This window comes from Uloborus diversus, chromosome 2, assembly GCF_026930045.1.
Source record: "Uloborus diversus isolate 005 chromosome 2, Udiv.v.3.1, whole genome shotgun sequence".
In the NCBI taxonomy this organism is placed as follows: Eukaryota; Metazoa; Arthropoda; class Arachnida; order Araneae; family Uloboridae; genus Uloborus; species Uloborus diversus.
The window spans coordinates 132,406,943-132,422,071 of NC_072732.1; the positions used below are offsets into that span (position 1 = coordinate 132,406,943).

The following is a 15,129-nucleotide window of genomic DNA, read 5'->3' on the forward strand; positions in this document are numbered from 1 at the left end:
TGCTTTAATTTTCAACGTTAGTTATTTGAATCAAATTTAAAATCTAAAAGTCACATTAAAATACCCCAACATACTTCTTATGCAATATATATATATATATATATATATATATATATATATATATATATATATATATATATATATATATATATATATATATATATATATATATATATATATATATATTAATTCAGACAGTTTGAAAATAAAATATTGCCAGGCATTTAAAGTAAAAGTTCCAAACTGTCCCAAAGTACAACATCCTATTACTCCTTGGGACACATTCGGTTGTACTATGGGAAAGTCATCATGACTCAGGAAACAGCCATATACTTAAACCAATTTTGCACCAGAAAGAATATATATATTTTTTCCATGGTAGTGAATTAAATCATGGATAATTAATTATGAATTATTATCTAACATTAAGTGTGTTTAAAAGACTAAATAAGATTAGAACATTGTTTTATGTTCCTAAACATATCTTAATTATTAAGAACCATGCATATGTTGTATCTTGGAACGTGTCCTAAGGTGCAAAATATTTGGCTGTCCCAAGGTACAATCACCACGTTGTTTAAGAAAAATCAAAATGATTGTCAATCAGAACGCACTATCATTATTTCCTTATGAGCAAAATATTTAAAGTACTACTCTTTTATAACAAAATAAAATTCAGTTGATTACATTTACCAATACAAAGACAGAAAATAAGTTTAAAAAGAAGAAAATATTTACTTTGGAGTCATAACATTTTCCTTCTCTCACAAAACCGTCAATTTTACTCGTTTGATGCTGATTTTTGCTATAGCACCATTTAGTGGTGAAGGTTACTATTAGAGATTACAAAAACATGGCTCATAAAAGTAGATTCTTGGAAAACCGTCCCAAGGTACAACACTCTCCCCTACAGGGTATTTATAAATTCTTTCACTGATAAAGAACATTAACTTTAAAAAAAACTACTTCCGATTTGAATAAGAATCTTGTTCTATTAATTATTTTATTTTATTTTATTTATTTATTTTTTTCATTGCTTTAATACTTTTATGCGTGCACCTTTCGTAGTTCTGACCAGATTTAGATCAGTGGTTCCCTACCTTTTTGAACCAATTCTCCCTCTGAAGGTTGACATATTTCGCCTCCCCCCTCCCACTTCTTCCTTGATAAAATCAGAGATTGGTGGTAGTTAATATCGATATTTTTGAAAATATAAACGCCTGAATTTAATTTAAAACAAAATGTATGCAGCAAAGAATTTTATAAAGTTACTCTTAAACTAAAATAAATGAATGAATAGAAATTCGCCCCTTTGAAGGACATCGCTCCCATGTTGAGAATCACTGATTTAGACGATTTTCAACTTCCGCCATGCACAACTACAGCTAGAATTTACCTACTGGGGGAGGACAGGATTGGCCACAGCAGTCTTTATGTGGATTTAAACTGCCATATTACATAAGTTTTAAAAATCAAAGGCTCTGTGTAGTTGATCCTGAAACCTCCGACGCAGCGCCCATGGGAGATTTTTTCTTTCAACGACGCTATTTTCAGTTTTCGATTCCATTTTCAATTAGCACCACCTACATTCTCGTACCTAGTATTGTACCAATGGAGTAAAAAAACTTAGAACGGATCTAAATAAAAAAAACTACTTCAGATTTTTACGTAATAAACATTCTTTGTCAGTGCAAGGCTTTACTTAAAGCCTTGTACTTTACATTAAATTTTTCAACGGGTACGCTTAGTAGAGGAACTAAAGAGGAACCCAAATCCATGCTTAATTCAAATCCTATTTTATTATTATTATTATTGAACGACTGTGCACAGTAGAGTCTTTTTTAATGTAACTCGTCTATGCATTATTTATATTTTGCTGAAGACGAAGTACCCCTGTTTGGTAACAATCAATTTTATTTTTCACAGAAAAATGAAATCGAAGTCCTGACACTCATGAGTGTCACCGGTAGATACTTAAGAACAGTCGGAACTACATCGCCAAATGCTGAACAGCAGCGATGGCGGACACGTGCTGGCAGCATTGTCAAGTATTCATTGCCCGAACATAACAAAACTTCTGGAAAACTATCTCTCATCCATTTCAGCAGAAGGAAACTTAACTTCTGGTAACAAAACAATGTAAGTTTCTGTGCAGTTATACTCCCCTTTCCTACAAATGAAAAATTAATTTCGATTGTTTATAAAAATTTTAAAAAATGCTGTTTCTTTTTGGAAAAATAAAACAGTAGTGGTATATGCTTAAGTAGTGGCCACTTCGAAGATTATATTTGAAAAATAGGATTCCAGGTCTCTCAATGGATTCAAAAGTGCATCAAACGTGAGAACCTCTTGCACGTTTGAACCCATGGGAGACATGGAGTCCTAATTTTTCAAAAATAAACCTTGAAGTAGTCAGTACTGAAACACTAGCCACTACTGGTGTGTTTACCTTAGTTGAGTTCTTTAATTTTTCAAAAGTAATTTCAAAAATTGTTCTTTTTTTATTTTCCTAGTGATAGAAATATATTACAGCTCTTTAAAAATACCTCTAAATAATTGTGTGCGTACCATCAATTTTAATTAAACCCAAACTTTAACACTCGTGATTAAAAAAAAATGTTCTAAACGCATTAGTTAAATACGTTCTGCAAAACATATTCTTTGAGTTTTACACAGAAATATAGAGCTGAACTGAAAGTTGATGGTGCAACATAGTGATGGGAAAATAGTGCCAATTATGCTTCATCACAAAACATGTTGCTTTATTTTTTCCTTTTATGTTTTTTATCCTATAGTAACCCCACTAGTGTCTTACAGTTAAGGTTTTTAAACTGGTCAGATTATTTTTTAAAAAAAACATATTATTATTCATAGTATTCTGAGTTAAATCTGAATTTACAGCATAACATTATCGACAGGTACATGTGATTTTATATTTCAAAAATGTTTAATAGTATATCAACTTATGTTTAAATAGCACCATTTTCATGCTGATAGTAAATGTGTCACATTACTGTTTAATTAATGACTTTGGAACTTTTACATATATTTACGCATTTTGAAGATTAAGAGACGTGATTTCGAAATTTTTTAATTTTGTTGTTTCTTTAATAATCAGAACTTCAACCACTTCAAAGTAGTTTTCAAAGGACATAAAAACAAGAAGATAATAACTCTCTTGAATTATCTGTGCGAGAAGTTTATAGCCTTTATTTATTCGATTATTTTTAAGTTATCAAAATTTTACCAAATTTCAGAAACTTTTCCTTTTTGGGAAAAGGAATAAAAACTTATATTATGTACTTAAAACTTAAAAGTAGAAATATTTTGCCTTCAGTTAAACTTTAAGCACCATATAAATGAAAAATGCACCAAAAATCAGTATTTTAAAGATTAATAAATTACTTTTTTAAAAGACAACGTCTAGCAAAAAAAAGTATTTTATAGACAACGTCTATAGAAAGTGTTAAAATTTAATTCAAAAAAAAATTATTGAAAATAAAAACATTTTTGTCTGGACATATTTATTTTAAAATTATTTTTGAAGATATTTTGACATTTTTACTAAATTGTTTTTAATAAAACAAACCCTAGAAACTTCCGTTAACGTGTTAAGCATGGTTTCAATAAATATGAAATTTCTTTGAAAGCACCTAAATTAACCATATTTCAAAAAAAAAGGTAATAATGCTGGTTTTTTTATCAACAGATCTGACAATACTACTACGATTGAAAACGCTTCTAAGTTGGCCGAGGAGATTTCCCAACGGAACGCAGTCATTTACATCGTGGTCGTCCTGTTCTTCTACTCTTTCGGTATTGGCATAATGATGATCAAGTACATGCGGAAGGAGGCAAAAGAACAGGAAGAATTCAAGATGTACCGGCGCTACATGAACGACGCACACGACAATTACGTTAATTCAACAAACCGAGCCAGATTGGCAAACAGACTTGCTCTGCAGGCATTGAACATGGTAAACGCCATACCGCAGACCAGCCAAGTGGGAAGCAAAGTGACGTTTGTTTAATCGTAATTGCTGTTTTCATAATCGATCTGCTTTGGAGGAGTTCGGTGATTGTCTGCACAGTGACCACGTCCAAATCGTTGAGAATGGAAATCTAGTCTTTATAATTTAAGATGCGAGTTTGAACTTGAAAAACAGTTTCTAAGTTGTGAAAATCTACAACGTATTCGTGAATGTAGTTTACAAAAAATATATATAATGTATTTCATACTGCAAGAAAGCAGGAGCAACAGTCACTATAATGACCCAAATACGAAGGGACTTAAAGTATTATCTCGTGTAATGTCATGAAAACAAAATCATTTATTACCCTTTTTTAAACATGAAATTTCATCCTGAAGCTCTAAATTTGTATACATATAAAATATCCTGTATGAAAATAATAATTACCCACATAACTATTTTTATATGAAAGGACTTGATTTATTATCACGCTTAATGACATTAAAAGAAAACCACTTAGAATCTTAAAAAGGACATAATACTTTAAAAAGCGTCAGGCATGTCAAATAGGGAGGCATCACACGTTGGTTAAAAAAAATTATATTTAGCAAACCTTGCAAGCATAATTCCAGGAAAATTGTCAAAGTCATTAGTAGCTGAACCGTCGTATTCGTGGTTCTTTTAGAAGCAACTGCACTGTAAAAAAAATCCGTAAAATTTACAGAAAAAAACTGTCAGCCAGGACGCCAGTTTTTTTCCGTTTATTTTACAGAAATCTTCCGTATTTTTATTATTTATTCAAGCTGATTTATTATTTTATGAAGATTAAAAAAATGATACTATACTTTCATAAATCCATTTCAATATTTACTACACTACTACGAAATACATGTATACAAAGGTAAATTTCCGAATATGCCTCTGTAACAGATGACAAAAAAACATAATAATAAAATATTGATTAGGATGCAATGAAATGGAAGTTGCAAACGATTTAAGACTTACTCGCTTTAAATAAATATAAGATCAAAAACTCGAGCACGAGAACCAAAATCCAAACACGCGCTCGAAATTTCGAAGATTCGAAGAAAAACAAAGTATAACCAGTTACAGATTCAAAAAAACAGAGAAATCCTGTATTTTATTACGAACAGTTTTTTTCTGTAAAAAATACGGATAACTTCTTCAAAATTTACAGTTTTTTTTTACAGTGTGCTACATCGGCCGACAAGATGCAAAAAAAAAAAAAAAATGTTATTTTTAAATGAGTTTGGAAATTTTGCGTCAGTTGAATTTAATCGCAGTAAAAATGTCACCATTTTTTTTTTCTCATTTCTTAAAGTCAGCGCAATCCACATACCAACATAAAAATCAGCTCATTTGATTAAGTCAAAAGTATTTTAATTTTTACATTGAGGAATGAATGAATTACGAAGTTAGGAAAGCAAGAAAACAAGTTATATAACAAACCTTTTTTTAAAAAATGATGTTTAATCTTAGAAGCCACCCAAGTTTGTTAAAAAAAATAATGCAAACGGTTCTGCCAGTTGTATAAATAAATGACACAATACATTAAAAAGTACATAATAGAGAAGCACCACAAGTAGGCCAACAAAATACTATAATTAGCAAACCTTGCATGTATAATTCCAGGAAATTTTTCAAATTCATTAGTAGTTGAACCGTCGTATTTGTGGTTTTTTTTAGAAGCAGCTGCTACATCGGTTGGCAAAAGGAAAAAAAATAGGGAAATTTTTAAATGAGTTTTGAAATTTTGCAATTTTTTTAACTTTAAATGGTAACATCAACCAATGAAATAACTTTAGATTGTTTCATTTAAAAATAGAAAGGACAATCAATTCTAGTTTAACTCCAGAAAGATTTAATATTAATACCGGTTAGCTAATTTAAAATATTTTTGAAAATTGTTTTCGTTCAAAATAATTTAATACTTTCAAAATTTATATGGATTTACTCAAAGTGTTGTGCTACTTGAAATTTGAACACAAACGATCCGGACGGAAATTTCAATTACCTTAGATCTAATAATTTTGTTTATGAACAAATTATATGAAACTCTACTTTACTTGCTTAACTTTACTCGCTTAATAATACATTTATATTAATTTAGTATTATAAGTATAAAAAATCAATGCTTCAAACGTTGTTACGCAAACAATAGGGTAGACCGGGCACGTTTACGCAGTGCCCTTTTTTCAAAACGAATTATAACTGGAGAGCAAACAGTCATAACAGATTGAAGCCACTCCCTACCAAATATTCTCATAACTTTTTGAACATTAGTCGAGCTTCGGTCATGCAGGCAGAAAGAATAATCAATTTTCTACCAAGTTGAGTAAATTTTGTGTTGAACGTTTTGAAGCTTATTGCGAATAAGTAATACTTATTTAAGAAAAAACAAACATGCAAAAATTAGCAGAATCTTATCCTTTTTTGAGAACTGCACTTGTATGAAATGTATTTTTATTTTTTTTTTTTTTTTTTTTTTTTTTTTTGCACATCAAAATTAAATCTAAACTTGGCGACGGGGTAAGTTTACGTGTTGAACGTCGGAGCACCTTTACGATCGTTCTTACTGTGTCTTCTTAAACGTGCCCCTGACACTTTTTCACTCCAAACTGTCTCAAACTGTATTAGTATCTTCCGGCTATTTAGTTTTGAAAATTACCATTTAATTTTTAATTAAGTTACACATTCATATCTTATAGCTTACAATCATATAGTGATGTCTTCATGTCCCTTCAGCTTCAACTTTGTACACTATTCAGTCTGTAATAAATTTGCTTTTTTTCAGCGATGATAAGACATTATGTTCAAAGCACTAACAAAACCACGTTAGATGTCAAAATAAAATGCATAAAAGTGCCCCGCGTCCGGGGCAAGTTTACGCAACTGACTTGGACTCAAAAAACATTTTTTAACGGTTAAAAATACAAGCTGAACAACAACTGAATATACTAATTTTGACTGGATTAACTGCTTCATAAAACCGCTATGTCTCAAATTTCTTAAGTTAAAACATAAAAATTATAAAATTCATTAAAAAAATCCGCGTAAACGTGCTCCGGTCTACCCTACATACTACATTTCAATTAATATATTCAACGACTGAATTAGGATTTCCTCACAAAAATACTCTTTTGTTTTGCAAAACCTTCCGCAAATATTATTCTAAGCTTCGTTAATGTCGTTGACAACCAATTTGTTTAGGGGATAATTTAAGAATTGTTCACATCAACCTGTACACACTTTAAATTTGCATACATCATAAACTTGATTGTTCAATTCTCGAATTTTGCCCAGTAAATTTCAATGCTTGAATAATCTAATTAATGTAAAGAGCTTGAGTCACGCAATTCTAAAATAAAAGGGAGATATATGTTTAGCGGACCTTGTTTTGAATTCAGGATGGCATCTTGCACATTTTATGAGCGTCAGATTTTTACAGTGGACGACCATTTAATACCATTTGTTTTTACATTTAAATAATTATGCAAAACATGAAAAACATTTCCTGTTAAATGGGGTCGTTTCGAAAATCTTAAAAGTATTTTTTTCTGAAAAAGCATGATTAAAAACATAGAATCTGAGCATTTTTTAAAAAATTGGTTTAAGTTTAATATTAAAAAAAAAAATACTTAAATCTTAGCGCTTTCATTGTTACGGCTTCTGCCGATGACATCACAAATGATGAAATGCCATTCTGTGTTGCCTATCGCAGTGCAAAATATTTAATTCGCATCTTTATTCACGTGTATTGGCAACAATATGGTTGATAGCAAGCGTTGAGCGTAATATTTAATTCGCTTCTTGATTATCATAATGTGGAAACGTGGTAGAAAGATGCGCCAAACTGCAACATTTGTGACGTCATAAAGACCACGCCTTGTTTTCAAAATCGGCCATTTTAAAAAATTAATTAAAAAATAAATGTTGGGAAAATGATAGTATTTTCTGGGTCCATGTTTTTTTTTTTTTTTTTTTACTCATTTTATCAATTTCAGTGACTAAAAGTAGTACTTTTGACTGAAGGAAACAACCCCATTCTTGCTGAGGTATTATCTCTCTCTCTGTATGTGTATATTTCTTTTTTCTCTTTAATTCCTTGAAATTGACAAAACTGGAAAAATCTTAAGTAGGAGCGGCTGGGCACGTGTAAGCCATTTTTCTCATTTCTTTATTTCTCAAAAAATATTATCAGTTTTCCTAAGGGAAAATATTCATACCTTTAATTAGTCTTTTTTTTTATTTTATGAAATTTTTTGAGATCACAACTGGGATAATTCCTAATTTAATGTTTTTTTTTTTAAATCTTCAATTGTTTACATGTGTACTCTAAAAAGAACGCATTTTAACGTGTCAAGGCTCATATTAAAAAGTTTAAAAAATGAATATAGCTGTCATATTTTAGTAGGTACTAATTACGTTTAAGAATTAGCATATGCAATGTAATTTAGGATTATGCGATATTATGTCAATAAAACAATCTGTTTTTCCCCAAACGGCCATGCTGAAATCAGTTACATTTTAAAATTTTGTAGCATATTCTAATCTGCAAAATTCACTTTTAAAACAAAATACCAAAATATTCAGCACACACACACACATTATTTACTACTTCACTCGAAATACAATACAGAAAAAATATTACACATTGTGAGCAATATTATATTATAATTTCAATTATATGGAGATTATTCTTACCTGATTCTTAACTACTCCTAAATTTCATATAAATTTTAATAATGTATTTTAAAAATTATTTTAAGCTTACACTTTTAGTTAAATTAAAATAGTTTGTATGTTTATTTAAAGTAACTATTCTGTAGCATAAAGTTACAGATAAACTATTTAGTTTTAAAAACTTAATCTAGCTTTAAAAATACGCTGGAGAAAAATATTTATTGAAATTTTACACACATTTTTTAAACTTAGACGATCGTGCAATCGTCTTAATGTTGTGGCGGTACGGATCTGAATTATATCATCCAACATGTTGGAAGGAAATGTTGTAAGGATTCAATTGCAAAATTAAAGATTTTCTTCCTGGTTGACAAATAAATATATCCTCATTAACGTATATAAACGTTCAGAGACTGGATTTGCAATCATTAAATTTAGATTGTTAGTTTCTTCAAACTCTGTTTTCATTTGAAGAATTCAGTGCTTAAATTATGTTCCACACTTTTTGAAACAAGTAATTTGTCAGTTTATTGCTCTAAAAGTAATAAAAATGGATAGGACTAGTACTACTATCAATTAAGATTTTTTAAACATTTTTTACTTTAAGTTTCCCTATAAACACATTTCATGTTCACATGTACCCCCTACTCACAAGCACTTCCAACTTCCAAGTGTTTTCAAGAACGTAAATTACACATCGTTTTTTAACTGCTTATTATGTATGTTTTTTTATCAATTCAATTTTTTCAAGAAAACCTTTTAAAATTTATCGCTCAAAAAACAATAGTTTTAAGTGCAATTATTATCAACAGGGATTTCTTTTAAAAGTCTTCAGAGTACTATCTCTTTTTTAAATCAAATATATTTACAACATTGCGCGTGCAAAAAAGAAAACTGTCCTAGAGAATTGCAATGAAGTTTACTTATAAAATACCGCTTACGCACATTGCGTATAACATAACGACTTATAAAAAAAAGCTATTGAGCTTTTGAAAATAAAAACTTTTTACGTTTGACTAAACCACGAGAGTCAAGTTGTTGCATTAAAACACATTTTTTGCACAAAAGTCATTAATCTTTATAAATCTGTACTAAAAATAAAGCTCAAAACTTGTCAGGATATCTGTCCGGATGTCTCTCCGTGACGCGCATGGCGCCTAAACCGTTCGGCTGATTTTCACGAAATTTGATACATAATTAGTTTATAGCATGTGGGTGCGCACATCGAAGAGATTTTTTGTAAATTCGATTTTGTTCTTTTTCTATTTCAATTTTAAGAACATTTTACCGAGCAAATTATCATAACATGGGCGAGTAAATTTCCAAATTATCATAACGTGGAATCGTTATATGGGCAAGCGAATGAACATAGCAAATCGGCGAGAAATTCATCATTCATTATTTGTAAATATACAGGCGAACCAAATGAACTTAATTTTCTACTACGGACAAAGCCGTGCGGGTACCGCGCTAGTGAAACATAAAATAGTTTGATTTATATGAATTTGTAGAATCAGAATAGAAAGAGTAACTCTAAATTCAATAACAGTTTTTATCTGCTTTTTAAATGAAGGTAAAGCTATTTTTCGCCTATTAAAATATACATTGCAAACAACGGAATTATCATTGTAATCTTTACTTGTGAAATCAAGCTAAGAAAAATATTTTTGGTTTTAAAATGTCAAGATGACTTAGCTGTTATTTCAAAACAAATTTTGCATATTTATACATAAAACAAAAATAATAGTAAGAGTTTGAAGTGAAAAGTATGATTCCAAAAAACTACTAATATTTGCTTCACTCTTTCCTGATCTCCCACGAAATTTATTTTATGTTTTTTAAGATGTATCTAGCGTCTGTGCATCTAAACCTAGTTGATTTTGCTTAACTATATATATATATATATATATATATATATATATATATATATACCAAATTGGAACTGCATCATCAATTTTATTCATATGTAAAATATACGTATAATGCTGCACAATTTTAGAATTATTAGAAAAAATGGTTTGGGATTTATGTGTCTTAGTTAATAATTTTGAAAGAAAATCTTCCCGACGTAAAAACTAATGACATTGCATTTTTTTTTATTTATAAAAACAATTCTATTCAATGTAGTGGCATTTATCAGTTTATTCAAACGATTATTTCTTAAATGAATGCGACTGATTTTCAAACTGATCAGCGAATTTCATTTTGTACTAATTCTTTGTTTTGCAAACGTATTTTTGATATCACTTTTAGCAGGTGTTCATAAGTATAGAAGTCCTTGGTAAATGCGCAAAAATTCTAGTTGTTCTTAAAAGAGTAGTATGCTTAATATTGTGAGTAAACTGTATCTCAGTATGAATAATTGTTTTTGCAATCACTTAATCAAAGGCTAATTTCAACTATCGTATTATAAATGATAAGCAAACTTATATCTGCATCTAAATATTTGTACAGAAATTACTTTCATGCCATTATATCAAACGTCTCATAGACAAATGCACATATCAAATCGAAAGCAGAATAATATTTATGAGCCAACATATCATTAAGTAGCACTTAATGCTGCTTATTTTCAGAGACCAAGATTACATATCTAACATTTAAAACTTAAATAATTGAAACAACTATACAGTATCACATATCTATATAATTCAACAGAATAATATCATTTGTGCATGCTGGTCCTACTAAAAAATATATATTTTGATAAAATATGTAACTATAGGTCAAACCATTTTTAAAAAACAAAAACGTAAAATATACCTTTAGTATAATTGCACTCGAATGTTTGTGGTTGAAGAGCGGTAGGTATATTATGAGTTTTTAACGTAGATCTGTAAATCTTATTCTAGTTGTAAATGAAGTATTATGCATATATTGTAATTGACAATGATTGTGATTGCAAATTTTGAATTGCTGGTATTTGTAGAGAAATTTACTATCCAAAAATAAAAGTTGTACATTTCATGTGGCAAAATTTCTTTCAGAGAATACTCACTTAAATAATACTATTTCGTATTTTTCATGATCATGTTATTTTAACGTAGGTATGTAGTAACCGTTATTCTAACACATGTGTAACATTTAAATAGTAATTAATAGACGAATTCATAGAAATAAACTCGTTCCGTTAAGATACTAAATATTTTTTAATAGTATGCAATGACTGAAAGGGAAGCACTATTATGTACTTGTTTTTGCATCATATGAGGCAGTGAGAAGAAAGGGATGTACGTGACAAAAATTAAAATTTGGAGATAATAAGTACAAATGGTAGGTGAGCCGCTCCTCTGTCTTGGGTCAAGAGGTAGTACTAGGAGCCCTGGTAGGTGCTGCTGTATAGCATGATTTAGAAAAAAAACTCAATGAAACCTAGGACGTTATTCTTACCTACCTAGGATGCTATTTTTACAGTCGTTTTACTCAAAACGACTTTGCTTCTCACTGCCTCATATGATCTTGTTAATACGTAGCGAAAATATGGTTCAAGTTATCTTTGGTCTCTAATTTATAGCAAATGCTTCGTCTTTCAGTTCAATTTATGATCAGTGATTTTGTATAGTGCTCAGATAAAATTAAAAACTAGTAAAACTTAACGCTAAACATTTTAGTCCCTACATTGTGAATAAGTTTACCTAAAGTTAGGAGATTATTGGCAAGAATTGCATTTCAGAAAGATATTGTAGTTGCATTGCCTTCATTGCCTAGTTTTAGTTAAATGAAATCCACGATTTCATTCCAAGTTAAAAACATTATATTAGCAAGAGTTTCTTCCCCTGTCCTCTATTTTGAGCAGTAAATAGTCAAGAATATGTCTTGCTGCTGCTTTCTCAACATGACATTTCTCGCAGGCATGGAAAATTGAGTAAGATACAGAGGACTAGCTATACTAAGAAACTGAAGCCGGAAGTTGCACCAATGTATTCCAAGATCTTTAGCTTCTCTTTAGCTTCTTGCTAAAGATCTTGAGATACATTTAAATTCAAAACATTGCATTACTGTATCTCAAATGGCAGTTAATTATAACTTTGATTATTGTTGCTAAATTTATGAAGCAGGTTTTTGATATTGCATAAAAACGCGAATTAAAATGCAAACCAATCCGTCAGCTACTTTATTCAGTCCCTTCGCGAGATTGATGATAACCATTTTTTCGAAGCGACCACATCATCATAACTCCGTCCATCTTGCACCGATGTGTCCCATAATTCCGGCTGCAATTTCATTTCCTTTTTACAATAGACGTAATCTCTATTTATATTACTTTACTCTAAGGGAAAATCTTAAGGAATGTGTTGAAATTAAAGTTTTTCAAGTAGCCACTATCCAACCTGGAAATTTCCATCTATAGTAAACTCCCGATTATCCGCTTGGCGACTTATCGGTGACCTTTTACACTTTCAAAAAAAAACCGTGTTGATTTATTGAACATTGATAAATGCACACATTTTAACTTAACAAATGCAAAAAAAAAATTTTAGCCATTCCTTTTGTTATTTCTCTCCCCTCCCCTCTTTCCTTCTAATGACATTAAACCTTTTAAGGTCACCGAAACCTTACTAGTTGAAACCTTATTTCTACATCAGCATTACTTATAGCTTTACATCTTCACGATTCACTGATATTAGAACTACCTGACTAATTGGTTTTTTGATTTGAACTACTTAGGTGTGATGGGTGGCTTTTGCGTGTGTTGGTATAGCCTACATTGATATTTTGCAGTAAATCTGCTTGCACGATTTGCAAATGTATGTGTGTAATCCATTTGCAATATTGAGCGACTTTTTTCTAGTTTTTCTTTGCATTGATATCGTTTTAGCTATAGTTTAATGTATACGATTATTATTGATTTTTTAGCACTATTTGCATACACTAGCATCGTTTTTACCTCATTTGTGGATGATCCACGAATTCGCTTATCCGCGGTTACCGTACCACCCTATTTCGCGGATAATCGAAAGTTTACTATATTTCTTTTAAATACAAGAAAAATCAAGTTTTTATTACCTCCACATTAAAATTGTTAGGTAACTGTAAACAATTTAAATAAAATTTCACAAAACTACTGTAAGAGATAAAATTCGAGATGAGTATTAAGGCAAAAAAATAATCGAAATATTTCATTTTTCCAACACAACTATGAGAAAAATCGATTCAAACCAACACCTGCAGAGCAACTTCATTTTCTCAAGAAATGTAATTAAATAATTCATCCTGTCAAGTAAAATTGCCGAAAATACGAGAGAAAGAAGTTATTGTTTAAAAACCTATTAATTTAACATTTGAAATAGCTGGGAAATATGTTCTTTGTTCCAAATTATGTTGCTTCATTTACTATGTATTTTACTCTGGTATTTTTTTCAATGTTTAATACATTTACTTGAACTGGTACTTTAAATCATGAAAGAGGATAGAAATAATCTTCTAATTCTAAAAAACAAAACTCATTGCATTCTAAGATAAATTACAAAACTTAATCCTACGATTTGTTACACAAAAGAGCTACACTTATACAGTGCAGTCTACTTATTTTTGTTCTACAACAGATTAAACAAAGTGCTAACATATTTTACATTATAATATTTTTTATTTGAACGCTTTTGGAAGTTACATGCTGCCATAACTGTAACTGAAACCTATAATAGAAGCAGTATTATCAGTTTCGTTGGAATTCGTGTTCAAGATCTTAGAGTTCTTGTAAAACAACCATATATGGTTTTTGAGGTAAATTAAGAGATTTAAACAACTTTTGTAAAAGGTCTATAAATTTTTAATTAATATATAAACGGAGATTCAGACGAAGTTAAAACGTAAAATTCCATGATATGCGATGTTTTGAGCGTAGAATCTGAAGTTTGATTTTATCAATATACAGTGACTCCCAAAAGTGTTCTCAAACCTACGAGTTTCAATGAAATAAGTCCCTATCCACTGATTAGAATTAATATTTCCGAATAGACGTTTAATTATAAGATCTATATGATCCATTTTTAAAAAATTATATGAAAAATTTTAATAAAATATTAAAACTTAATTTTTAAAAAATTCAAAAACTAAAAACTGCCGGAAATTTTATCTCACAAAAGTCTTTGTACACTTTGGAAAAATATTAAAACATTAGTAAATAATCTAACTTTTAACTAAGAGATTATTTAGTACAGTATCATACGGTACCAACAATAGCTTTTAAACGTCTGGGAATAGATTTCATTGCTTTTTCTTTCTTTTTTTGTGCAATTTCTGAGAAAGTGTCCAACCGCACTTCGAATATTACTGTTTCTAGTTCGCTTTTCATTCCAATACTGTATTGTCATAATCTAGCCTCCAGATTTCTCTAAGTGTGTTACATTAAGTTTAAATCCGCTGATTGAGGAGATATTTCTCAACTAAAGGACAATTTTTGAGGCACCAGAAGCAAACGTTGAATACTTTGCTTCTTATTGTTATCTTGATA

The 15,129-nt window shown here is 29.9% G+C and overlaps 1 protein-coding gene across 1 annotated transcript; it reads left to right on the forward strand.

Annotated features, from left to right (window-relative positions):
• The first annotated feature begins 2,002 nt into the window (after positions 1 to 2,002).
• Positions 2,003 to 4,031, forward strand: LOC129217341 (uncharacterized). Its single transcript, XM_054851625.1, has 2 exons — positions 2,003 to 2,139; positions 3,710 to 4,031. The coding sequence occupies exons 1-2, from the start codon at positions 2,003 to 2,005 to the stop codon at positions 4,029 to 4,031; spliced, it is 459 nt and encodes a 152-aa protein (XP_054707600.1).
• The last annotated feature ends 11,098 nt before the right edge of the window (positions 4,032 to 15,129 follow it).

Excerpts from the sequence above, each read along its gene's own strand:
- LOC129217341 (XM_054851625.1), top strand. The coding sequence starts at position 2,003 with ATGCTGAACAGCAGCGATGGCGGACACGTGCTGGCAGCATTGTCAAGT. Across the intron at positions 2,140-3,709 it reads ACTTCTGGTAACAAAACAAT|ATCTGACAATACTACTACGA; the intron begins GTAAGTTTCTGT and ends TTTTATCAACAG.